The sequence below is a fragment of the Epinephelus lanceolatus genome, chromosome 17 (genome assembly GCF_041903045.1).
Source record: "Epinephelus lanceolatus isolate andai-2023 chromosome 17, ASM4190304v1, whole genome shotgun sequence".
NCBI lineage: Eukaryota > Metazoa > Chordata > Actinopteri > Perciformes > Serranidae > Epinephelus > Epinephelus lanceolatus.
The window spans coordinates 32,309,280-32,333,828 of NC_135750.1; the positions used below are offsets into that span (position 1 = coordinate 32,309,280).

Consider the following 24,549-nt stretch of genomic DNA (forward strand, 5'->3'; position numbering starts at 1 on the left):
TCAGCAATGGCAAACTGTGTGCCACGCCACCAACATAGAAGCCAGGTAGTAAATGCACACCCAAGCAGCTATCACTCAGCAAAATGTAGTACTCCCCGCACCCCCTAATCAGGGCACAGATGAGTCACTGAAGACATTAGTGAGCACAAAACCCACTCTGGTACATTTGCATTGTCATTATGAGCATGCTGGCACACTTAATACAGCCTCACAGATCTGCTAGCATGGCTGTAGACTCTTAATCTTCTTAAAATGTCGTTTCTAGTCAGTTTCTAGTGTGGTAGAGAAACGGTAATGGGGAAATTATTTGGATTCAGACCAGTGCACTAGTTGCAGATCATTTTAATGAGCCTATCGAAGACACGGCACATCTAACAGATACAATATTGATAACATTTTGCCAATTTTATATACCTTAGTGTTTCGTAAACATGCAGATAATTAAATCTCTTGTCAGTCACAGATGAAAGATAAAAGTTGTTTGGCTTTGAGTCCAAAAGCAAGATATTGGGTACTTTTAGTTAGGTATAATCTCACTTGTGTGTATGGAAATACAAACAACCTGTCTATAGTTTGGGTTGATGTAATGACTGTTGACTGAGGGCTTCTCATGTGCATTATACTCAATTATTGATAACAGTTTGAGATTAAATCAATAATATATTTGTTACTGGTGATTTAATATCTTAAGGATATGCTATTGTGAGGATATTCTTTTAGAGATGTTGAAAGTTATCCCATCAGGGGGCCGGATAATGCAAAAGACTTTATTCCACATAATGGCTTTGATTCATTATAGATGAGAGGTGAACTGTGTATGTGCGTAGCTTGACACGAATGCTTTATATAAAGATTTAATATGTAAATGCTTGTTATCAAACAGTAATCATTTTAATTATATAAGTGGTGGAATTAATATAATGGAATAAATTAAAAAGAGCTATGTGACAAATGTGCTCTGACTCTTCTTGAGTGCATGTTTACAATGAGCTTCCTGGTGTGAAACACAGGAGCAACAGCCTTTTGGGTTTTCGCTTCTATTCATCTCTGGAAAATGTTGGGGGTGATTAATGTAATTTCGCTGCTGGTGGTGCATTGTTTATCTTTGTTCTCCACCTTGGTGTGAAACAACACTTCTGACAAGATTGTGACATGCGGTTATATCCTCATTAAATGTGGCTAGCGTCTGTGCGCTGGTCCAAAGATAACTCACAAACACGGCTAATGGATTATCACTTAATGGCATTTCAATTTCCCTTCTCATTTTACAGGAGATAGCAACCCAAACATGTCCCATTTTCAGCAAAATAGTATTTATGATGGTGTGACCTGCCAAGGGACTGCAGATAAGGATATTAACATAACTCTGGTACAATGCATCAAATGGCAACATTTATGTTTAATATTGTGCACGGTCCCTTTACAAATAAAATGAATAAATAAACAGAATCCAAAGGGAGCTAAAATCTTCTATTGAGCCCTAACTGGAGCTTAACATTTGTTCACTGGATTGAACTTCAGTTCAATCTTCAGTCCCTCAAATAAAATTCTGAGAGTAAGAGAGTCCAGGCCTGTTATTTATGTAATCCGAGACAGTTAAGTCTTTGTGAATATGAGCCATTCCTGGGGCAGCTCCAGTGACAGTGAATAAAAGTTAGATATTGTGGACACTGTGAAAATGTCCTGGTTGTTTTCCTTGGACATACTCTGTCTTATACTGCAACTACTATTACTTTTATTCGAAAAAGCTATGGTAAACATTTACTCTATCAGTGATGTTTTGCCTTGACATTACATGGTCACAGACTGTATCAAATAATGGCTACAGTTTGTTTGTGGACTGCCGTGGCATTTGGGTTGTCGTGTCACTATCTTTTTTTGGAGCAAAAAGTGACCGTATTTAGATGAGAGGGTGGAGCTGTGGAGGTTGGAGGGGTGGATCAGACTCATGGACTGTAGTGACGTCTCACAGACAACCTGTCACAGAAGTGCCCCACCCACAAATATGTAAAACTTTACACTCTGAAAAAAGGTAAACAGGTAAGTTATATAAAAATGATCCACTGTCTAGCTGACATTAAAGTTGAGATGAACTTAAAGTGGCAATGCAAGAAACCGCAATTTTTTGCACTTATGTGTTGGCTTCATTTTTCTGCCCTAGAGTTTGCTGCTTGGTTGACACCTTGGCTCTGGATTCTATACTTTTTATCTTTAGAGGTATTGATGAATAAAAATGAATTTTACGAGATTATAGCAATTTAAAAAATGGAGTCAACATGAAAGCGCCAAAAACTGCAGTTCATTGAATGGCCACTTGAGGCTAGCTCCAAAAGCCAGTCAGTCCTCTCCATGTAACAGGTATGTGTTGGACCCAGATGCAGCACATAGAGCGACGTTTGGTAATGACCTTTATTTATACACAGAGTAAATAGGCACTTGAGCTGACGAAGATAGTCTGGTAACAGTTCATTCTTTGGGCTTAGAGCCCACACAGAGTCTCTGGAAGCGGGGCCGAGAATGAGAACGAGAGTCCTTGGATCCGAACAGTTCAGTCGGCTAGCAGGCAGAGGTAATAAAGAGAGGATTACTGATGGCGTCAAGGAGGCGAGGGGTCCAGAACCAGAAGAGCAGTCCAGCGAAGCAGCAGAGCAGATGAGGGATGAGCAGCAGGGAAACAGAAGCCAGGCGATGGATCGAGGAGCCGCCAGGTAGGTGAAAGGAAAGCGCACACACATGGCAGCGTGTGGCATCTCAAAGATAGTCTCTGAGCTGCAGCAGGCAACGGGCAAACAGATGAGAACACTCAGGCTGAAACATTGTCGCAAGAAACCACCACACAGCCACAGGCTGACGGAAACCAGAGACGCTGAGGCAGAACTCGTGGTCGGGGACAGAAGGCAGGTGAGTTTACCGGGAATCAGATGACGTAGACAGGTCAGAGGGAGGCAGGGTCAGAAACAGAAGATCAGGCAGGTAAGAAGTGCCGGAAAGTCTTGCATGAGGTTGAGGAACAATCTGGCAAAGAGAGTGTGTGCTGGAGAGGCTTAAATACCAGGCTGATTGTCCGAAGCTGTGGAGGCAGGTGAGTGGAATGGGGTGATCAGGTGGGAGTGGCTGGCAGGTAGGGTGGAAAAACACTGGGAGAGCAGGGCAGGCTGTGACACACCATAGATATTAATAATAACTAGATATTGGATGGCAAGATGGCACATGTTCATTCCAGTGGAGTTGTTTGCCTGGCACATACACCCAAAAAGTTTGCTAGCTTCTGGGTTTACTTCGGCGATATGTGGCCCACTGAATATGTGCATTGGTGTTTCTCCTGCTGGGTCCAACCGCCAGTTCCTGCTTGGCGCATGGACTTTACATTGTTATGACATCATGGAATCAAATCGTTTGAGGTGTCCTGCAAAGAGGTTTACAGACATCTCTTTTACAGTGGTAGTTGATGCAGAAAATTTACATTTTACACTCACATTTTATCAAGGCTTAAACTTATGCATATTTAAGACTGGGGCTTCTTGAGTGACAGGCTTCCTGCTAGGCTTCGCTGCAGTCTACGAGTTAAATCCATCCCTTGCTCCTCCACAGCTCCACCCTCTCATCCAATTATGGCCAGTTCTGGCCATAAGATGGCAACAGCCCAAATGCCAAACTCAAGGCTTCAAAACAAGAGTCCACAAAGCAGTGGGTGACATCACGGTAGCTACATTATTTTATACAGTCTGTGAAATTAATATATTTCATAAATTCTATTTCACAACATTATACAACAGTAACAATTCTTGTAAGCCACACAGCAAGGCAGGTGTGTTGTTGTATTATACTGGATGACAGCCTGAACAAACACATTAGGAGCCTATTCATCATCATATAGCACCATCTGTGTTGGCCAGATTGCCTGGCTACTGACTTTGTGAATCCAGACAGACTCTGGTCTGCTATGAATTGATTATATCACTAACAAAAACAAAACTTCTTGCTCTGTTGCTTTATTTTAAAATAGCACGTTTGGTCTTTATCCATTTAAATGAGCCATTACAGTAAAGGTGACATAAGTTGTATCACTGAGATTTAGAAATGCATAAAGATCTTTATTCAAACTTATGAGACACAAGTTCATCTGACCGAATCACTTTTAGAGACCCATGCATAGTGATTTGTACATCACCTCCCTGAAATGTCCAAGAATACAGCATTTATATTTTTCTCCCTGCAACAGTGAGCATACAGTAAACCTCATATTTATCAGCAAAGCACTGTTGTTGCTGTGACAGCTGTGAATTTTTAAACAACAAATAAAAGCACTAACTCAAACCATTAAGTAGGTCAAGTGACAGAAGAAAAATCTCTTCCAGTAAATAATTATATATTTCGCATTTAAAGCAATCCCAAAGGAGGAATATTCTCTTTGTGTGTATATTTAGACAGATCCCACGATGAACTGCTTAACAGATTTGCTTTAGGGGCCACTAAGGAGCTATGCTGCTTTGAAATTGTGGCAGGTGATACATGATTCTGTCAATTAAACTTCAAACTAGGAACCCCAGGTCCATTATAGGCAGAGGCACTGTGGTTTGCCTTGCCTCACTACTTTGTCCCCTGTCACATCAATAGGAGTATTTGGTTTGACCAAGAAAATTGTATTTGCACACTGAGTGGCCTGATTTCTAATGATGCACTTTGAAGTTAAGAAGCACTGGGACTGCAAGCATGAAGAGGTGCTTTATGTACCCGTGTGTTTGTGTGTGTGTGTGTGTGTGTGTGTGAGAGAGAGAGAGAGAGAGAGAGCGAGAGAGAGAGAGAGAGAGAGAGAGAGAGAGAGAGAGAGGGAGATTTAATCTTTTTTCACTGTTGTGTGTGTGTGTGTGTGTGTATATATATATATATATATATATATATGTATAGTATAGTATATCTTTTTAAATGAAAATTTACTGTAACTTTTACTGTAACATCAATTATGCCAATAAAGTGTAGGGAGACTGGGGTTGGTTGGTACACAGATATTTTCTGGTCCTTTAAAGGTCAAAAAACAAAACTGTAACATCAGACATTTGCTTTCTTCACCTGTAATCATTCACTAGGTTAAAACATCTGAAAATCATTAAGTTTTTTGGTGAGAGTAACATTTCGGTTTTGTAGTATCAAAGATAAAAAGGTGGTCTGTGGACTAAACGTATAGCCTAATAAAACTGTGTTAGACAGAGATATTGGAAAAAAACAGCTTTATTTTGATCCAAGAGTTGATGGTAGCCGGTTTACATAATTTCATCACAAAGTCCGGTCAAATATGAGCTCGGTTGGTTGGCAGAACATGTACCAACCAATTTTACCAACAGTTGTAACTGTAACTGTATTAAAATCATTTTGCAAGATTAACACTGTTTTCTGTAACAATGTTTTCTTGTTAATTTTAGTTAATTATCTTTGAATAGTCAATGGCAAAAACAGTTAGACATTTTTACTGATGAGCTGTTTCAAAAGGTTTGTTTCTAAAAAATGGGCAGATATTCCATCTAATTTAATGTTTTCTGGTTCTTGTTTGGAATAAATGTTCAAATTATTTCCATTGGTTGCTTCATGTTTTTGTAACTATAGCATTTTAACATCATGCCAACTACCCCCCTGATGGGGCTGGTTGGCACAAATGACTTCCATAACAATTTGTGACATAAAAACACATTAATTTATAGCTAAACCTCAATATTTCATTTGCTGCTGTTTAGAAGATCTTTCATACATTATGCAAGAGGAATATGGCATAGTGTAAAAAGTGTGCCAACCAACCCTGGTCTCCCCTACTTGATTTGATTTTAGAGACTATGTTTAGTTGTTTAACCTCAAGCCAGTAGTCAGTGTCGTGAAATGCTTTTAGTCAATCAATACTAAGATGCCTTTCACTGAAACAGGGTTCCCTGGCCGTTATCCAACAGCATGCAGCCAAATCAGGTTCCTCTCAGCTAAAGTACAGAGAATTTCCAATTAAGGGAGAAGAAGAGACTGGAGCACACAGATCAATTTACAGCCTTTAATACTGCAAACGGACCCACAATTCAACACCACTGTGTCTTCATCAGAGTCAAATGTACTGATGAAGACACAGTGGTGCTGAAATGTTAGTCTGTTTGCCTTAATAAAGGCTGTAAATCGATCAGTGTGCTCCAGTCCCTCCTTCTCCCTTGGAAAACATTTTGTTTTATGTTGTGTCAACTGTTTTAGTCCCATTCGCTTACCGTAGTTCAAGCCCACCCTCTGGTTGCTTAGTAACGCTCCCTAACTTCAGACACTGACGGTTGGATAGTAACGTAAAGGTGAAGCCAGTTGTTAATGAAAGAAACGGTGGTATATTTATATTGACAACGCATTTAACATTTGTACGCATGTCTTTTCTAGCGGTTTAACGATTTTGCATTCTTGTAGACTAGATAGTTTCACACACCTGTTAAGTTGTATTATGGTAGCGCTAACACTAACGTAAAAATTGGCTGTCGTAGCGTGATTAGTTTTATGCTAACTAGCTAACATTAACGTTAGCTAACGGACACAACTCGTTATTAGCTCAAACATATCAGCTTACGCCAGTTACTCTCCCCTGACATGGACCTGGATATTCGTCAGTATCTAAACAAGGCAAAGGAGCACCAAGGTTTGTTGTGTAACATTAACTGGGGCAATTGCAGGTTTAACAAGTTGTGAAGGTACGCAGTCACTGTGTAACATCGTGTAACGTTAATGTGTGTAGACTCTGGAGCGCTGCAGTCAGCGTACCGTTTGCTGAGGGACATACCTGTTGCTGGAACCAGTGGACGAACTCCACGCGTTGCACCTGAGTTGTACGTTGTTTGTGCGGAAGCAGCTCTGCAGGTGAGACAGAGGCAGGGATGAGTCACTGCCTGTTAATGTAGACTTTTTCAGGATATAGTCAGCAGGGTAGACATTAACGTTAGGCCATGAGTCCCCCTTAGTATGTGACTAAGGACAGGGGTGCTGGAGGACATACTGTATTTTCTGCGACAGTGAGTAATTTCCAGTGAGAGGAAATAACGTCATTAAGAAATAATGTCAGTATATACAGTACAGGCCAAAAGTTTGGACACACCTTCTCATTCAATGCGTTTTCTTTATTTTCATGACTATTTACATTGTAGATTCTCACTGACGGCATCAAAACTATGAATGAACACATGTGGAGTTATGTACTTAACATAAAAAGGTGAAATAACTGAAAACATGTTTTATATTCTAGTTTCTTCAAAATAGCCACCCTTTGCTCTGATTACTGCTTTGCACACTCTTGGCATTCTCTCGATGAGCTTCAAGAGGTAGTCACCTGAAATGGTTTTCCAACAGTCTTGAAGGAGTTCCCAGAGGTGTTTAGCACTTGTTGGCCCCTTTGCCTTCACTCTGCGGTCCAGCTCACCCCAAACCATCTCGATTGGGTTCAGGTCTGGTGACTGTGGAGGCCAGGTCATCTGCCGCAGCACTCCATCACTCTCCTTCTTGGTCAAATAGCCCTTACACAGCCTGGAGGTGTGTTTGGGGTCATTGTCCTGTTGAAAAATAAATGATCGTCCAACTAAACGCAAACCGGATGGGATGGCATGTCGCTGCAGGATGCTGTGGTAGCCATGCTGGTTCAGTGTGCCTTCAATTTTGAATAAATCCCCAACAGTGTCACCAGCAAAACACCCCCGCACCATCACACCTCCTCCTCCATGCTTCACAGTGGGAACCAGGCATGTGGAATCCATCCGTTCACCTTTTCTGCGTCTCACAAAGACACGGCGGTTGGAACCAAAGATCTCAAATTTGGACTCATCAGACCAAAGCACAGATTTCCACTGGTCTAATGTCCATTCCTTGTGTTTCTTGGCCCAAACAAATCTCTTCTGCTTGTTGCCTCTCCTTAGCAGTGGTTTCCTAGCAGCTATTTGACCATGAAGGCCTGATTGGCGCAGTCTCCTCTTAACAGTTGTTCTAGAGATGGGTCTGCTGCTAGAACTCTGTGTGGCATTCATCTGGTCTCTGATCTGAGCTGCTGTTAACTTGCCATTTCTGAGGCTGGTGACTCGGATGAACTTATCCTCAGAAGCAGAGGTGACTCTTGGTCTTCCTTTCCTGGGTCGGTCCTCATGTGTGCCAGTTTCGTTGTAGCGCTTGATGGTTTTTGCGACTCCACTTGGGGACACATTTAAAGTTTTTGCAATTTTCCGGACTGACTGACCTTCATTTCTTAAAGTAATGATGGCCACTCGTTTTTCTTTAGTTAGCTGATTGGTTCTTGCCATAATATGAATTTTAACAGTTGTCCAATGGGGCTGTCGGCTGTGTATTAACCTGACTTCTGCACAACACAACTGATGGTCCCAACCCCATTGATAAAGCAAGAAATTCCACTAATTAACCATGATAAGGCACACCTGTGAAGTGGAAACCATTTCAGGTGACTACCTCTTGAAGCTCATCGAGAGAATGCCAAGAGTGTGCAAAGCAGTAATCAGAGCAAAGGGTGGCTATTTTGAAGAAACTAGAATATAAAACATGTTTTCAGTTATTTCACCTTTTTTTGTTAAGTACATAACTCCACATGTGTTCATTCATAGTTTTGATGCCTTCAGTGAGAATCTACAATGTGAATAGTCATGAAAATAAAGAAAACGCATTGAATGAGAAGGTGTGTCCAAAATTTTGGCCTGTACTGTATATATATATATATATATATATATATATATATATATATATATATATATATATATATATATCATACTGTATAATGATGATTCAATATTAATATGAGACTGACATTATTTCTTAATGACGTTGTAACAATAGCAATAAAGAACAGGATACATACATACCGTTTTTGTCTGGTCTGAAAAAACGACCAACTAATAAATTAGGCTTGCATAAGATCTAACTCTTAATACCAAAACTACTACATGTCATACAGTAGAACTAATAAAAATAATGTCACCGGGTTCATATTGAGTCATATAGGCCACTGTGTAGGTGTAAACATTGGCCTAATGCTGCCATCAGAGTCAGTCTGATGCTGAAATCCTTTGTTTGAAAGATTGATATGAGAAAACACAATGCTCTGACTGTGCCTCTAACCTTGCCTCCCAAGTACTGTGAGGAGTGTTTTCATGTTGTGAGGAGTTCATGACTGCTGAGATGTCACATAAGACATGATGCTTCAAGCATTCTCCAGAAATGAAAGATTCACATCTGACTGTGAAAAATGTGGAGCTCATTTATATTAGTAAATGCCTGCTACTGTGATGATGCGTACACTTCTTCATCCGTGGAAACTTCAGAGTTATTACTGACATTATTGGCATATAGAGAGGATTTATTTGGTTTGATTAAATAAAGCAGGAACTAGATCCTTTTGGAGTTGTTGATTGAATAACACCAATGCTTTGTTGATGGCAGTACCTATAAGCACTGATATGGAAAATCATGGAAATAAAAACCTCAGCAGGACCCCGTCTGCTAGAGGGTCTAATCTCAAATTTCATGATGTCACTGTTGTCGTACAGTAACTTAGTTAGCTAAATCTATCTTTTCTCCCAGTCAGGGATAATGATGAATATTCACTAATGTAGACTGAACTGTCCTAGGGCGAATGAAACATATTTGAATAATGAAACACAGTGATATTCCATAATGTGATTTGTTCTTTATATCATACAGCAAGTGAAAATGCAGCTTGCCTTGGAGTCTCAAGCTTGTTTGAATACTGAATCAGTCCCCATCCTCAGCAGAGCTACCTCACAATATTCTTCAGTTTTCTGGAGAAGCATGAATATTCCTGTTGCATGAAGAAATTTTTTAACACACTGATGCAATGTTTATAACTGTTAAGCTCACCTTGTTTTATGATCTGCCGGCATGAGAAAAAAAAAGAAATACTTAATGATAAAGTACTTAAAAGCTTACAGTATACAACATTTCTGTTACAGGATTAGGTCCCCTGACAGCACTACAGTTCCTTGAATGAAAAGTACACCATGTGAATTTATCTAACAAATAGCAGGAGGCAATATATACCGCAGTACTGACATTTTCAGGGGCAACAGCCTGCAATTAGGACAATTTTTGTCATGCGTAAAATAAGTGTGTATCACACATACATTAAGCTGTCTCTGAATTGTTTTAATAATGCATCAAGCATTAAAAAAAATCAGTTGACACAACTGTGGATAACGTTTAAATATTTATTTTGTTTGGCCTTTATGAGTCTCTTTTTCTGTGTTTTCAGCTGGGTTGTTTGGAGATAAGCACAGCGTGTCTAAAGATGTACTTTGAAGGGAATCCGCCGGCTAATCAATTTTTGTGTCGAGCCTACCTCTGCCAGGGCCTGCTGAAGTCTCCGCCGGCCACTGGGAGTGTGGTGAGGACAGTAAATTGGCCACATCTCCTTAGGGGGGTTGTGTGTATTTGTGTGTCTTTGTGTGTCTTTGTCAATGAGCTACACAAACACAGTTACAGTAGAGATATACTGTTGCTTATTTGCACTAAAAGCGGACATACTAGCTTTGTAAACAACTGTTTTTTTCACAATGTGATTCTTCAAGGCATATAGTAGCTCTTTGTCTTTTCAAAGTTTAGTGCAGTTTGAAGTTTTTCTTGGTATTTTATGAAAATGTGGCATTTATTGAATAGTTGGATTGTCTGATCTTTGCATGTTTGTACGATGTGACAAGGTCTCACTTTCCCTTTTCCATTATTTTCTATTTTAGGAAGACTTTGAAGCGGCTGTGCTGTGTTTTCTTAAAGCTATTGAAATTTCAAAGAATGAACCAAGGTATGCAACCTCTCAGAACAGCACTTGGCTTTGTTCTAACAGTGTCAAGAAAGTTGACCAATTTATTCCATGTACAGCTGATCATCTCTGATATTGCTCGCAGTTGCCATTACAGTGCCAAGGTGTGCCTGTAAAAACATGCAATGAAAGTGAAATATTCACAACAGGGAATGTTGTTTTAGATATGATAGGTTATGAAGGTTCAGTCTGCTGCATAAGATATATGCTGGGACATGAAGGTTTGATTTGCAGAAAGCATTGTTGAAATATAACGTGATTTGTCATGCTTAACCCCGACCCAGTATTCACAAGTGGATGATATTCAGCATGTTTGCTTCTAAATTCTAACAGCTGACTCACAGTATCTGCGAGCTGGGTAAAAAGGATGATAAACATAGATATAATAATAGAAATTGTGAAAGTTCCTTGTTCCATGCTCTGAAAGATGTGTTGGGAGATAGCAGCTTAGCATTTGCAAGCAATCAGCACTGAATCCCTTTACTAATGAACTCATAACCTGTCAATAAAAAGACTGAATGGGCAATCTCAATTAACACCAATGGGAATACATATCTAATACATCCAGCCCAGACTAATGCACAACATACTTTCTGGTGAATAAATTAGCAGCACTCAAATAGTGTGTTCACACAATTTGCTCTAAAACAGCGCAGTGAGTACATTAATTTCCCTCATTTTACATAGGAAGGCTTATACAGGATGCTCTCCTGAGGCTCACTGGGCGATGGTTAATCCATGCACATTTGCAATTCACAGAGATTCTACATACAGAGTTGACACTGAATTGAGTTGTGCTTAGAGATAAAATGGCTTGCATGTGCATCATATAAATAATTCAGTGCCCTCTGTCAACTGATTTTGCATGTGGGTTATTTCTTGCAGATATTTCTACATTGTGTTCAATGCCTCAGTGCTGTACTACCAGACAGTACGTCCTCTGCTGCAGCCAGGGCGGTGCCTCCACCTCGTCCCTTCCTTCAGACAGGTGATCCAGAGTCTGGAGGAGGTGGTAGACCAGGACCACAGCTGGAGGGCTGAACTCATGATGCAAGTGACCCTGCAAATGCCCTCTTACTTCTTTTTCATGAATAAGTCCAGTCCTGATTGTGTCCAATCACATGGTGCGTTCATAGGGATGATGCACAGAGCTAATTAACCATCAGTCCATTTGTGACTACAGCTCTGTGGCTCTCTAGTTAATTTTTGAGCTTTATTTTCCTAAATGGAGTGGAGAATTGTTCCAGAGTTGTTCTTATGAAAGCTGTTTTATTATGTTTTCCCATGACACCTCATCCTCAAATGTTAGTTAATTATGTTCAGAGGTCCTAAAGTACCAATAGTGAAGTGTAATATCAGTAATACAGTTAGTCATGGTATTAAAGGGAAAATTCCCAACCTTTTATGTGGATGTCCAGTCAGTTTTGATGGTAAATGTGGTTGAAGCAAGAAACCTGAGTTTGCAGCTGTAAAATTTGTTGTTCCTCCTGCATCCAGCACCATTATTTAATGTGTCAGTGACATAGTTAGAGGCTAGAAAGAACTACAGGCTATTTCAGCTTGGATTTCTAGCCTCCACCTCCAGGTAGCCAGGGTGTGTGCACTGGATGTTGCTGGAAAACTGAACTTCCTTGTTCTCTTCTCTTGTATTACGAACTAGCTACGTTTCCATGAACCAAAAATGGCATCTCCAAATATGAGTGCAGAGGATGTTATGGACAAGGACACATTACAGTGTTTGGCTGCCAAAGAAATGATTCAGAAAGAGTTCGGACTTCAGAAGCTCATGCGCAATGCATCCTGGTACATGTAGGCACTGCTGGCATAGCTTCACAAGATGGATAACTCAGCTTTCTCCATCAATATAGCACGCTTTGAGGAATTTATTGCTCCAGTTGACTACATTTATCATCAACACTGACTGAGCATGCACATAAAATTTTCTCTTTAATAGGATTGGTTATAGAGTATCTGAAATTCATAGATAAGTATCCTCTGTGTAAGAGTGGCTGGCCAGCAAACATGGCCTCCTTACAAATTCACTGACAACAAAATATGGGAAACAGCTTTTAGTAGAATACAGTGCAATTCAACACCATTATATCTTATTACATTTGATATACAGGAGCTAGGTGTCTGTACAGTACTTAACAAGGAAATTGGTATACAGCATAGAACAATGGAGACTAGTAAAACGCACGAGTAGTGTCCATATGCTGTGGAAATACTCCAGTAACCATTGCAAAGCACTGTTCTTTCACACTGAAATAGTCTCATTTGCTCTCTGTTTCTTATACAGGCATCTTGTCAAATGTCTCGTGGACTCAGGGAAAATGGAAGATGCTGCAAGTTTTGCCAAAGTGTCAGAAGAATTTATCAAGTCCCATACGCCACATCTTTACCCAAGACTCTTTACGTTACTGGTAAACAGCATATCTGTGTGACTTAGTAAAATCACTTTTAGAGTTAAGAATTTTGTAGTAGCATTTATTTGGGGAGTTAATAAATCCAGTAAAAACCATGTGTCTCCAAAATGTAAATTTGTCATGAGAATATGACAATAAGAAAACCAGCTTTGGTCTAACCTTTGTAGCATATATTTAAATGCTGTTAAGGAGTTTTTAGGGTGTTTTTTTGGCAGGAAAATTGTCTCAACACACTAAAGACCATTTAATACTTGAATGTATCTGAATACCAAACAGTCATCAAATATATAAATACATGGATTTCATGGGACAGCATTGATATACTATTATGACTAACCTGGTAATACTTTACTGAAGTAGTTGGTACATGACCAACAACCAATACTCATTTGCCTATTTGTTGCATCTTCATTGATTGTGTAACCACAATCCTGACTTTACCTATACCTCAACCCTGACCCTTGGTTTAACCCATTCATAACCTGACCCTATTTGTAAAATCTACCCCATCCTGTACCAGCCTGAACACTGGCTTTGTGTGGACTATGTGGAATTCTGGAATGCAGTTAATTGCCAGAAACATTTTAGTAAAACATTGAGGACAATAAATAAAGAGTAACTTTGACCTTTTATCTTCTCTTTATAGGTACAACACAAGCTGACAGAGGATGATGTCCTCATTGAAATGAGCAGGCAGTGTACTACCTTAGCAGTCATTTACAAAATACAGGAGTTTAAAAAGTAAGGAAAGTTTCTGTTTTATATTTAGGTAATGGTGTATGTTTTGTCGGCTCTGAAATTGCCGGAGGATTTGCTTTGCGGAAGCATTATTTTGCTGTGCTTTCATGATGAAAGCAAATTCCATCTATCTGCAGTAAGATAAAAAAGGAGTACTGTAGCTCTATTGTTCCAAGGATACAACCTTTGATCTGCTTTAATTGTGAAGGCAAAGTTGTGTTTAAAGCATGTGTGTCATTGATTGATTGTATGATCGCTTTATAGAATCATTTTCTGCTAATGTAAGAGGCAAGTTCAGTCATGACCTTTATCAGTTATGACCTTATTAATGGTCAGCCATGGTTTGTTCATAGTTTTGCCATTTTGTAACTTGCAAAGTCTGTTTTTATATATGCTATATTTTCTTAAGCTGTAGGATTTACAGAGGGATATTGGTGCATTTTTGATCCTGAAGGATGTATGATTTCAGCTAACTTGGAAGCTCTTCAGACTTGATCCACTGGCTCTCAGCATAGCCTTTGGCAACCCATAGTCAGCAGGTTTATCCAGCTGTCTGCATACAGTAATGGTATAGTATCATGGTCTCTGGTGTGGCATAATACAAACCCAGTCCCAGCCCCCACCATCTTTCTGCAGGCATGTAGTCAACATGTCAGAGCGCCTTATGGTTCTTCAGCTCAGCTATAAATGCTGGCAGCAGTCTGACCCAGCCATCTTTGGCATTATATAGGTTATTGTGCTTTAGGTTTGTGCACTATTTGGTGTGAGTATATTAGGGGGCAGATGAAAATACAGATGCATGCATACTCTTGGATGAATAAGTGTTTGTATATTTTTGTAAACAGTTGTTTTTTCATGTTTTTTTTGTAGCAGGTTGAAGGAAACAAAGGAGGATGAGCCAACAAGAGAAGAACTTAAGCAGATTTTTCATCTCCTGGTGGATGGTGCCAAAGCATCTGCTGCACCCGTAACCTCCAGTCCTCTTCAGAGCTCAACACCCATCCAACTAGCTGACAGGTCTGTGACCCAAAGTGTCCTAAACAAATCTCCTACCCATCAAGCTTACCTTTGTTGCTCCCTGTCCTCTTCCTAAACCTTCCCCCATCATAAAACCACATATGGATATCCCAAGGGCAGTACATGGCTCAGATTACTGTACTGACGTGTTGTGAACTGTATAAATTATGTTTTATCTGGGATTTGCAGAGTTGCCTTCCTCCTGGAGTTGGCTCTGCTGGCCTTGCAAGTGAAGCATCAGGAAGTAGCAGTCGACTGTTTGAAAGAGCTAAAGTCGGCGGGAGAGGCTGTGAGTGTCCGATATTCTCTTAAAACCTCAGGCAGTAGTGTGGCTCCATGCCAAAACTGTACATAAACATGCAAATTTATGCATGGAATTTGACATCCCCTCTTAAGTAGCCACTTGACAATAGATGAGATTAATTAACTGAGCTCAAGCCCTAGAGCTAAAGAGGTTGCTGTACTTCTGATTTCTTTCAGCAATGTAGAACTTATGTCATGTAGTTTTAATTCATAAATGCCACTTTTGCTCTTACACGCTTTGAGAATTAGGGGAAGTGATAACATAATAGCAACATTGCATGCTCAATAACTTTGGCATAAAATATGAGCGCTTATTTGTAAATTTGTCATCCTCCTCTCTGTGCACTGCCGACACTTTTGTGTATTTGTCTTTTCAGAGTATTGGACAACGCATAATAATGGAATGCGTCAACTGTGAAATCAACCTCCTGAAAAGAGAGGCAAAGATGAATGACTATTCCAGAGCAAGTGTGGAGGTGCTCAATCATATGTCTGAATTATCAGCCATGTGTTTTTGCTGCATGTTATGCAGGCAGTGGACCCATTGTCAGAGTCCTGATTAAACAATAATTTCTATAATCTCAGTCTTTGTTTAAAGGCAGTGAATCCAGAAATCCCTCTTCACTGGAATATGTGTCCCTGCCTAAGAATTGTTAACCCATTTAGAGGCACTTTATCAGTTAGATTTTCAGTGGAGAAGTTCAGTTATCATACACCTGTAATCACCTCAGTATATTTTTGGGGAGTTTTTCCCTCTCTCACAAGAAAAACAATTCTAGGGGGATTCAGGATCATGTAATCTCATTTTGTACCATTTAATATTTTGGTGTGAAAACTGTCACATTTAAAAATTGGCACCACATATTCAATCTAGTTCAATCCAAGTATACTTGCCAAATGATAGAAGTGTTGTGCTGTCACTGCTACAGGACACACTCTCAATCTGTATTCGTTATCCCACAGGCCCGGCTGAGGGAAATAGGCAAGCTGGATCAGTGGCTGCAGACTGCAGTGAGGGAGGGGGACCCTCAGGCCATGCAGGCAGTGTGTGCTACCCAGTGGAACTTCTGTCTGCCCCTCTTGCAGCACAGCCTCCGAAAACACATCAAGACACCTCTGCTCAGGCTGGCCCAAGTACTGGAGGACATGCAGAGGTTTCTCACTTTCTTGAAATTCGTCGGTATACATGGTTTTGTATAAATGTCTCAGGGCGTTCCAGTTTTTATTGTTGTGTTTGCACTTCACTGAACATCTGTTCGGCATAGTTCACCAAAAAAATGACAGACCTTTTTTAACAGGCATGTCCAAAGGAGCACTATTTTTAGATAAAGTATACGGCATGATCATTTTAATCATGTTTTCTTGGTTTTTTAAGGTCATGCAGACAAAGAGTTTTAGCTTTGAGGAAAAACACATTCATAAATGCAGTAGCTGGATGTTGCTCAGGAGATAGAGTGGGTCGTCCACTAATATGAAGATCAGTGGTTCAATCCACGGGCCCTTCCCCCATTCTGCATTTGAAGTTTCCCCAAGATAGTGAACCCCAAATTGTCCCGACAGCTGAGTCTGTGTAAATTATAAACTGATGAGCACCTTGTATGGAGACCTTGGCCACCAGTGTATGAATGAATGTGTGTGAAAGGGTGAATGTGGCATGTAGTGTAAAAGCACTATGAGATATATATATGGTTTCTATTCATTTATACTATATTAGTTCATGCTGGAAGTGTTTGTGTGTTATTTTCCCAGCATGTTGCTGGAGATGCGCTGTCAAGTCCACTCAGAGCTGGCAGCGATTGAAGAGGAGGACGGGCGCCTTGAGGCTTCTTTGACTCACCTTCAGAAAGCCATGGCGCTGGATAACGGGACACAGCGAGAACGCCTGTCGTCAGCTCTCCGCCTCCTGCAGCTCAGAGGGAACCTCTACCAAACGCCCTCCCGGATCGAGGATAAAGCCGCTATGCTTATGCAGCAGGTTTACAGCCCAGCATCTGTGTCAGACAGTCTAACATTACAAAATGAAACAGTTCTTTAAAACCTAACAAGGCAAGACTTTTATGCAAAAACATACTTGGCCTATCAACAGCAATCATCCAGAGGTACCGTGAGAGCATCCTATCCCCCAGAACTTAGCTGTTGCTTGATGTTTGTGTGTTAAAGTCAAATCAGTCCAAGAGTTTACTCACATTCAGTACAGATTTAATGCAACAAGAGTAAGTGTAATTCGTATGCCATAAGATAAAACTTTGTTGTGTTATTATGTATGTTGTTGGACTTTAAAGTCACAGAGGAGTGTGCTTGCTTAGAGTGCTTAAGTAAAGGCTTCAAATTAATTCTGACATCAAACTCTTTCCTACCTTTTTCAGGCCAGGGACATTCAGCCTCAAGATAAGATAGACAGTCGTCCCATCCTGGTTGCTGTGGGTCTTCTTTTGGCCCCTGATGATTTCCAGATGGTGCTGGATGCTGACGACACATCAATAGGTACAGATTTCCCTTCCTCACTTTCAGTTTTCACTGAAACATAATAACTTTTTCTTAAAGGAATACTTTGGTAATTTTCAACCAGCTTTTTATCATAACAGCATGGTTAGCATGCGTAAATGAACTGTTGTAAACGTCTTCCATCTTATCAGTGGCCAGATCTCCCTGCTCATTTATCAGCTTAAATCTGCTAGATGAAGCATTTTGTGTCTTTCAGCAAATTTTTGCTCGTTCTAGGGCTGTTGCTTGGACTACAGATTATACTTCCCCATGATTTGCGCACCACCACTGACACAAAGGGTATAGAAACAGACTGAGAGAGAGAGACAGCACCTCTCCCTCTCTCAAACTCAAGACCAGACTCAGATAAAACGGTAAAACTAGGCAGTGCTCATCAGATATAAACCAAGATTATACTACTGTATCCCCTATTTTTCAGAAAACATATTTTAGTGCACTGTTTAGCTGTAATACAAGAATTTTTGATCAAGATATGGCTACCATACTGTTTACTGCATTGTAAAAACAGAAGCTGAAAAAACTGAGATTAGAAGGTAAAACTAAGCAGTGCTGCTCAAATTTGAACCAAGAGTCTGTCACTGCATTACCTATTGTTCACCTCACATGTTTTCAGACATATTTTAGCTCCCTGTTAAACTGTAATTTGAGATACTTTGATACTAGCTGCCCGCCACGTTGTTTCTTTTGGAAAAACAACCAACCACACATTGCATCACCAGCGGGACAGTAATTCGGTCTGGTGTGGTGCAGTGCATTCTGGTGTTCTACCTCTTGGGCAAAAGGAAATGCCTCAGCCCTTGTTCTCTGTTTTCTCTGGTCATGTAGCACTGATTTCAAAAGACAGCTTAGTTTTATCAGAAGACCATGTTTCCAGCAGTGAAGTATTTCTTTAACGCATCTCCCATTTGCAAGAAAATTTTCACTTATCAGGATAGCTGAACACACACTTGATATTTACTTAGCCTCCTGGCCCTTGTATCTCCATGAGGAATCTCACATTTCATTAAAATTTTGCAAATGGATAGTTTACTGGCCTGTAAGAATATACCCCAGATACCTCTTATCTGTTAAAGCACACTTTTTGCCTTCACACATATACAGTTACTGGAGAAACGAGACAATATGAGTATCTGACTACTTTATGGCATCAAACCATGCTGGAGCAAGGGCTGGTGGTTTTGTGTTCATTATACTTGAACTTAACATTCAGTCAACTGTAAAATGACTTTAGGCTTGTAATTTTATTCTTTTGATAAGACACTGTACATTTTGTTCACCTGCTCTGCTGACCCAGCTGCTCGGTCCCACATAGCTCTCTCTCTCTGTCTCTCTGTCTCAGCTATATTTGCACTCATCGTGGTGGCTTTGGTACACAGCAAACAAAGGGTTTGTGTCATTTGCTTTGAAGTGTAATCCAATGAGTCTTGTTGCATTAATGATAGGCATACAGATCAGGGGATATTACAAATTACTGAATAACAAAACATTGATCTTAGGTGTTGAAGTGTGGCATACGTAGATGTTTTGGAATCTCGTTAGTTCATTCATGAGTATTTAAGTTCAGTATGGAGACTTTAAAATTTCTTTTCTGTACTTGGGGATCTCTGATAAATCCCGCCACTTGCAGAATCTAACTGGAAGGCAGTCCTCTGTGCTGATTGTGCAATGGGCTGCTGTCTCAGTAAAGCAGGCACTGATAACATGCAGATTGTGTATGCATATTGACTTAACGTCAAAGAGCAAACATGTTGTGCACTATCTTGTATGTAAATTTGTCCCTCTGTCTTTAAGCCTGGACAGCATGTCGTTCAGTGGTTGTGTAAAACTTTTTTGCTAGTTTAAAAATAAAAAAAATTAGGGAATCAGTATGTGTTCCAGTGTACTGTAGCTCACTGCAAAGCCCCATCGACTGGGTGCAGTGGATCATGCAGCAGAGGGGCCTGAAGTCAGGGAGTGCCTTTGATCTTAGACTTATTCCAGGCTCCTTGCTCCACATCATCAAATGAACATTCAGCAGTCCTAATGACCCAGGGAAGTACTTGCCTCAGCCCTTAGACAGCCCGTCTTCTACTGCAGGCATGGGTTAAAAACTTTGGTCCTTAGAGACACCTCTTGTTTTTGTCTATAAACCTGAAGCATCCCCAAGATGACACCACTTAACCATTGTGTTTGGAGCTTCAAAGCCCGCACACCAAGTATCCCTTGAGCCTAGCGGGTTTAATTAATTGTGGCATGTATTTTTGCCACAACTTTGTGTTATCCCTCAGATGTTCATCAACAAGAGGTGTGTGCATGAGAATGTGTGTGTCTGTATCCTCAGGGTGAGCACACAGGAACTGGAGCATTTTATTTCTTTAAAACACTCCAGTCAAAGTCACTGACCTCTATTTATAATTCAGTCCATCAAACAAATGCCTGAATGTCCCTGCTGCTGCAGAGGGGTCTGAATAAAAATCTATTACATGCTTTTTTGTTTTTGTTTTGTTTTATGTTTTTGGTCTGACATGTCTAATCTGATTGTGTTGTAGTCGGTGACATCCTTGTTTGACAGAGTTGGTAGTGTTGGAAATGGGTCATTTACTCTTGTAGTCCTTTAGTCGTGTCTCTTTGCGTACATGGAAATGGCATAACAAGGATAATTTTGTAACTTCCAAGGATTCTCACTATGTGTATTAGTTTGAATTTATTCCGTGTTTTACAAATTGTAGACAGTTATTTAGACCTAAGGGGTTGTGTAACAGAATGACCGGAGATTTTGTTATACTAGCGGGAAAATTGTATTGATTCATTATTCAGAGAAAATGCAGAAGCTCCTCCAATAGCATTAATAAAGATCGACTTATGTATTCAGTCCTCCAACAATTGTCTAGTTCCCGTAGGCAGTCTTGGATGTGGACCAGTGGCTCAGCTCTCTGCTAAGGCTCAGCATCATTCTACATCTGTACGGAAGGTGGAGGGACACCTGGCCAGACAAGGAGATGACACAGTCAACACAGAAAGGTGTGTGTGTGTGTGTGTGTGTGTACATTTACATGTATTAATTAGGATTATATGTGTATGAATAAAAAATGAAAGCCTGTCTTCTTGCCATTGTAAAGTTTTCTTAGTAATTCTTTTTGGCTGTCAGGTCTCCCAGAAACCCAGTTGGAAAATTGCCTATATAATCAGCAACCTGATATAATCAGCCTTTTATGCCTTGTTGGATTTATCACTGGTTGCTGTTATTGAACATTACATACTAATGAATGTTCGATCTATTTGTCCTCTCTACAGTTAAAGTTGTTGGGTGAATAAAGGAGTCTACAACCTTCTATTATATCTCCTTATTCATAGTGCAGAGCTGAATTCCCCTGTCTGCCAATATCATTACAGTAAAAAGTGTGTACATCAGAAATTGCCCGTTTAATGGTCAGGAGAGAGCAGAGACTTGAATATTCCCCAAAGGAAAAGTGTATTATTCACGACTCTGCGAACAAATAACCTTAGATCATGCACGGTGTGCTGCCGTGCTGTTGCCCTGACCTTCACCTCCGAAAAAGGAATCATCTCTAAGTGTTCTGTATTTCTTGGCTGCTCCAGGGTGAAGTTGTGGGCAACACTGGTTAAGACAGCCAGGAAACAGGAAATTTGGGATGTGTGCCGAGCTGCTTGTCGATTCTGTTTGCTTTATGATGACGGGAGATGGAAGATCTCCAAGACTGACAGTAAGATGATGAATGATCCTCAGACTGACGGTAAAATAACAAAAATATTTCTCTAATTTTAGAATGATGGACAGGAAGTAGTTGCAGTTGTATTCATCATAAATCCAAGAAGGACAGGATTGACTTCATTTTGAGAAGTCACATGACATATTTGTTCAATTTGATCCAGAATGTACCTGCTCAGAAGAGGGAAGCTGTGCAGAATGTCTTCATGGTTGCAGTAGAAGCCGTGCCTGTGTGAGGGACTTGCTGCGCCTTTTAGCTGAAATCTGCTTCATCAGTGCTGAGGTGCGTGCTTATTAATTCAAGCCTCCCATACAGACATTTGTCTGTAACATCATTTTTTTCCTGTGTTGTTCCATGGTTGGATAATGTTGTAACCCTTAAGGGTTTTTGTCCTGGTTGATTTGGTGACATCTTTGGCTGCCATGGTAAAGGCAGTATGATATTGTAGCAAACACTCATTGAGTAGCTACTTTGTCAGAAAACCAACTGCTGAATATATTTATAAGGCAACCAATGAATGATCATTGTGATGGATGGGGTGGGTCTGTGGCCCCTATTCAGGTGAGGAGCCACGCCACATGAAAGTCAGCACACACATGGATTGCTCAAAATATATACAAGTCCACCAAGACAGCACAAATCCTCAGTGAAATGAAGAGATACCACATGGACATCTTGGGTATAAGTGAAAGTCACTGGACTTCTCCGGACATCAAGTGCTGCATGATGGATTTGTTATCCTTCATTCAGGTCATGAGAATACCCGGATGTGTAGAAAGAAACAACAATGGTGAATGTCTTGTTTTTAATGCTGCAGGAAAAACAGCCTGGTCATTGGCGGAACCATCTTTCAATTCAAAAGCTCACATGGAAGTCACCTGATGGTAGGACGTTCAACCAAATAGAGTACATTATATCATTGTCGTAGGTCAGTATAAGATGTTGGATTATACCAGGTTGCAGATGCCTATAGTGACCACTACCTAATCGCTGCAACAATTAAGCTCAGGCTAAAGAAGTCGATCCCACAAGGCAAGCAACAGAAGAAACTGAACATTGCTAAACTAAGTACCCAAAGGAAAAGGAAGGATTTGTGTTAGAACTTAGAAACTGCTTTAGCACACTAAATGCTGCCTCTGAAATGAAAGAAGAATCTACCATTAACCATATACCAACAGTAAATGGAATGTTATCAATACTGTATAGTCTGAAACAGCAGGAAGAGTCCTGGGCTTCAAACAAAAAGGGGCCAAAGAATGGATATCAGCTAACACTTGGAAGTAAACTAAAGACAGGAAACAGCTGAAGGCAAAAATACTGAATACCAAGTCTCAGCGACTCCTCAAAAATGCCAAAACGTCTTATAAAACCAAGGACAGAGTGGTGAAGAAGAGTACCAGGAGAGACTCGAGGGTCTTTGTTGAAAACCTGGCAAGTGAAGCTGAGAAGGCTGCAGCCTATGGAAATTTGGGCACTGTGTATTAGATCACAAAGCGACTCTGTGGCAAATGTACAAGCCTAACTACCCACTTTAGGGACAAAAATGGCACTATCTGTACAGAAGAGCATGAGCAGGCAGCCAGATGGGTTCAACATTTCCAGGAAGTGCTCAACCTCTCTGAATCAGAACAACCTGCCAACATCACAACAAAAGGCGATATCCTGGAAGTCAACATAAACCCTTCTTACTCTGAGGGGGGTTCTGAACTCAGAACTGCCATCCTAACCCTAAAGGGTGGCAAGACATGTGGCACAGACGCTATCCATGCTGAGATGCCGAAAGGCTGACATTAACACATCAACACGTGTGCTGACAGATCTCTTCCAAAACATCTAGAGCAGTGACACCATCCCTGAAGACTGGTCCCAAGGTCTTATCTTTAAAATCCCCAAGAAAGGCGACACCTGGTGAGGAATCACCCTTCTATGTATTCCATGCATAGTGTTTTGCAATACAACATTAAAACAAAGATGTTCTTGTATATGAGCAATGTCAGGTCTGTTCTGCTGTACAGTTGAGAGAGTTGGCAAGTGGTTAAAACATACAGTGGTGGAAAAAAGTTTTCGGACACCCCATGCATTTGTGAAATATTGCATTAAGAATCACTCTTAGGTCTTCAAGTGCAATCTCTTTTAGTACAGTCACAGCCAAAATACTAAATAAATCCTAAAAAAAAGCCATTAAAACTTAAAATTGATTGGTTCCATAAAAATACATAAGAAATTTTGAGTATTGGGTCATTTTGGTACCAGTGATGAAGGTTGTTCTTTTTATTAAAAGACACAATTTTTATTGCCAAGCTTCGTGTCTACATAAAGCCAGCACATTTGAAAGTTCTTCAGACACAAAAATGGCTAAAACAAGGAACCTAACGCAGGAAACACGCCTGAAGATAAAGATTCTCAGCCAGGAAGGGTACAGCTGCCGCCAGATAGCCAGGAAGTGCAGATGCAGTCCTTCAGCAGTTGGATACACTCTGCAGAAATACAGACAAACCAACAGCTAGGAAGACAAACCAATTTTGTGGTCAGATGAGTCCAGTTTCCAGCTTTATCTTCCTCCTACCAATATGAGGGTACGCAGAAGGCCAGGCGAAGCATTATCTCCAGCATGTACAGTACCTACTGTCAAGCATGGTGGAGGCAGTATCATGGTTTGGGGATACATGAGTGCTGCTGGTGTTGGTCATCTCACTGTCTGTGATGGCACATTGAACTCTACCAAATATTGTACCATTCTCGAAACCCACATGCTCCCTTCTGCGCGTGCACTGTTCCGTCGAGGTACACTGCTTCTTTACCACAGATTTTCAATGGGGCTCATGTCCGGGGATTGAGCTGGCCACTCTAAGACCTGGATACTGTGCTCCTGCAGCCAAGTTCTACTGGCCTTGGATGTGTGGCAAGCTCAATCCCCGGACATGAGCCCCATTGAAAATCTGTGGTGGATTATCAAAAGGTCTGTTTCAAAGCATAAACCAAAGAATTTAGAAGAATTAAAAGCAGTAATTCAAGAAGA

General features: G+C 40.5%; 1 protein-coding gene across 3 annotated transcripts in view; it reads left to right on the plus strand.

The window, feature by feature from the left end:
• The first annotated feature begins 6,314 nt into the window (after nucleotides 1-6,314).
• Nucleotides 6,315-24,549, plus strand: part of cfap46 (cilia and flagella associated protein 46) — a 78,785-nt gene continuing 60,550 nt past the window's right edge. For 2 of the 3 annotated variants that reach the window (XM_033613830.2, XM_078160819.1), the window contains exons 1-11: nucleotides 13,140-13,254; nucleotides 13,904-13,998; nucleotides 14,866-15,012; nucleotides 15,202-15,301; nucleotides 15,693-15,791; nucleotides 16,279-16,469; nucleotides 17,065-17,290; nucleotides 17,682-17,799; nucleotides 20,691-20,820; nucleotides 21,400-21,524; nucleotides 21,694-21,812. In XM_033613830.2, the coding sequence (XP_033469721.2) occupies nucleotides 13,165-13,254; nucleotides 13,904-13,998; nucleotides 14,866-15,012; nucleotides 15,202-15,301; nucleotides 15,693-15,791; nucleotides 16,279-16,469; nucleotides 17,065-17,290; nucleotides 17,682-17,799; nucleotides 20,691-20,820; nucleotides 21,400-21,524; nucleotides 21,694-21,812 (1,440 nt within the window). In that variant the 5' untranslated portion in view covers nucleotides 13,140-13,164. Of the gene's footprint in view, nucleotides 6,650-6,745; nucleotides 6,868-10,267; nucleotides 10,400-10,748; nucleotides 10,814-11,716; nucleotides 11,882-13,130; nucleotides 13,255-13,903; nucleotides 13,999-14,865; nucleotides 15,013-15,201; nucleotides 15,302-15,692; nucleotides 15,792-16,278; nucleotides 16,470-17,064; nucleotides 17,291-17,681; nucleotides 17,800-20,690; nucleotides 20,821-21,399; nucleotides 21,525-21,693; nucleotides 21,813-24,549 lie in introns of those variants that run through there. The other variant, XM_078160820.1, reaches the window with a different exon arrangement.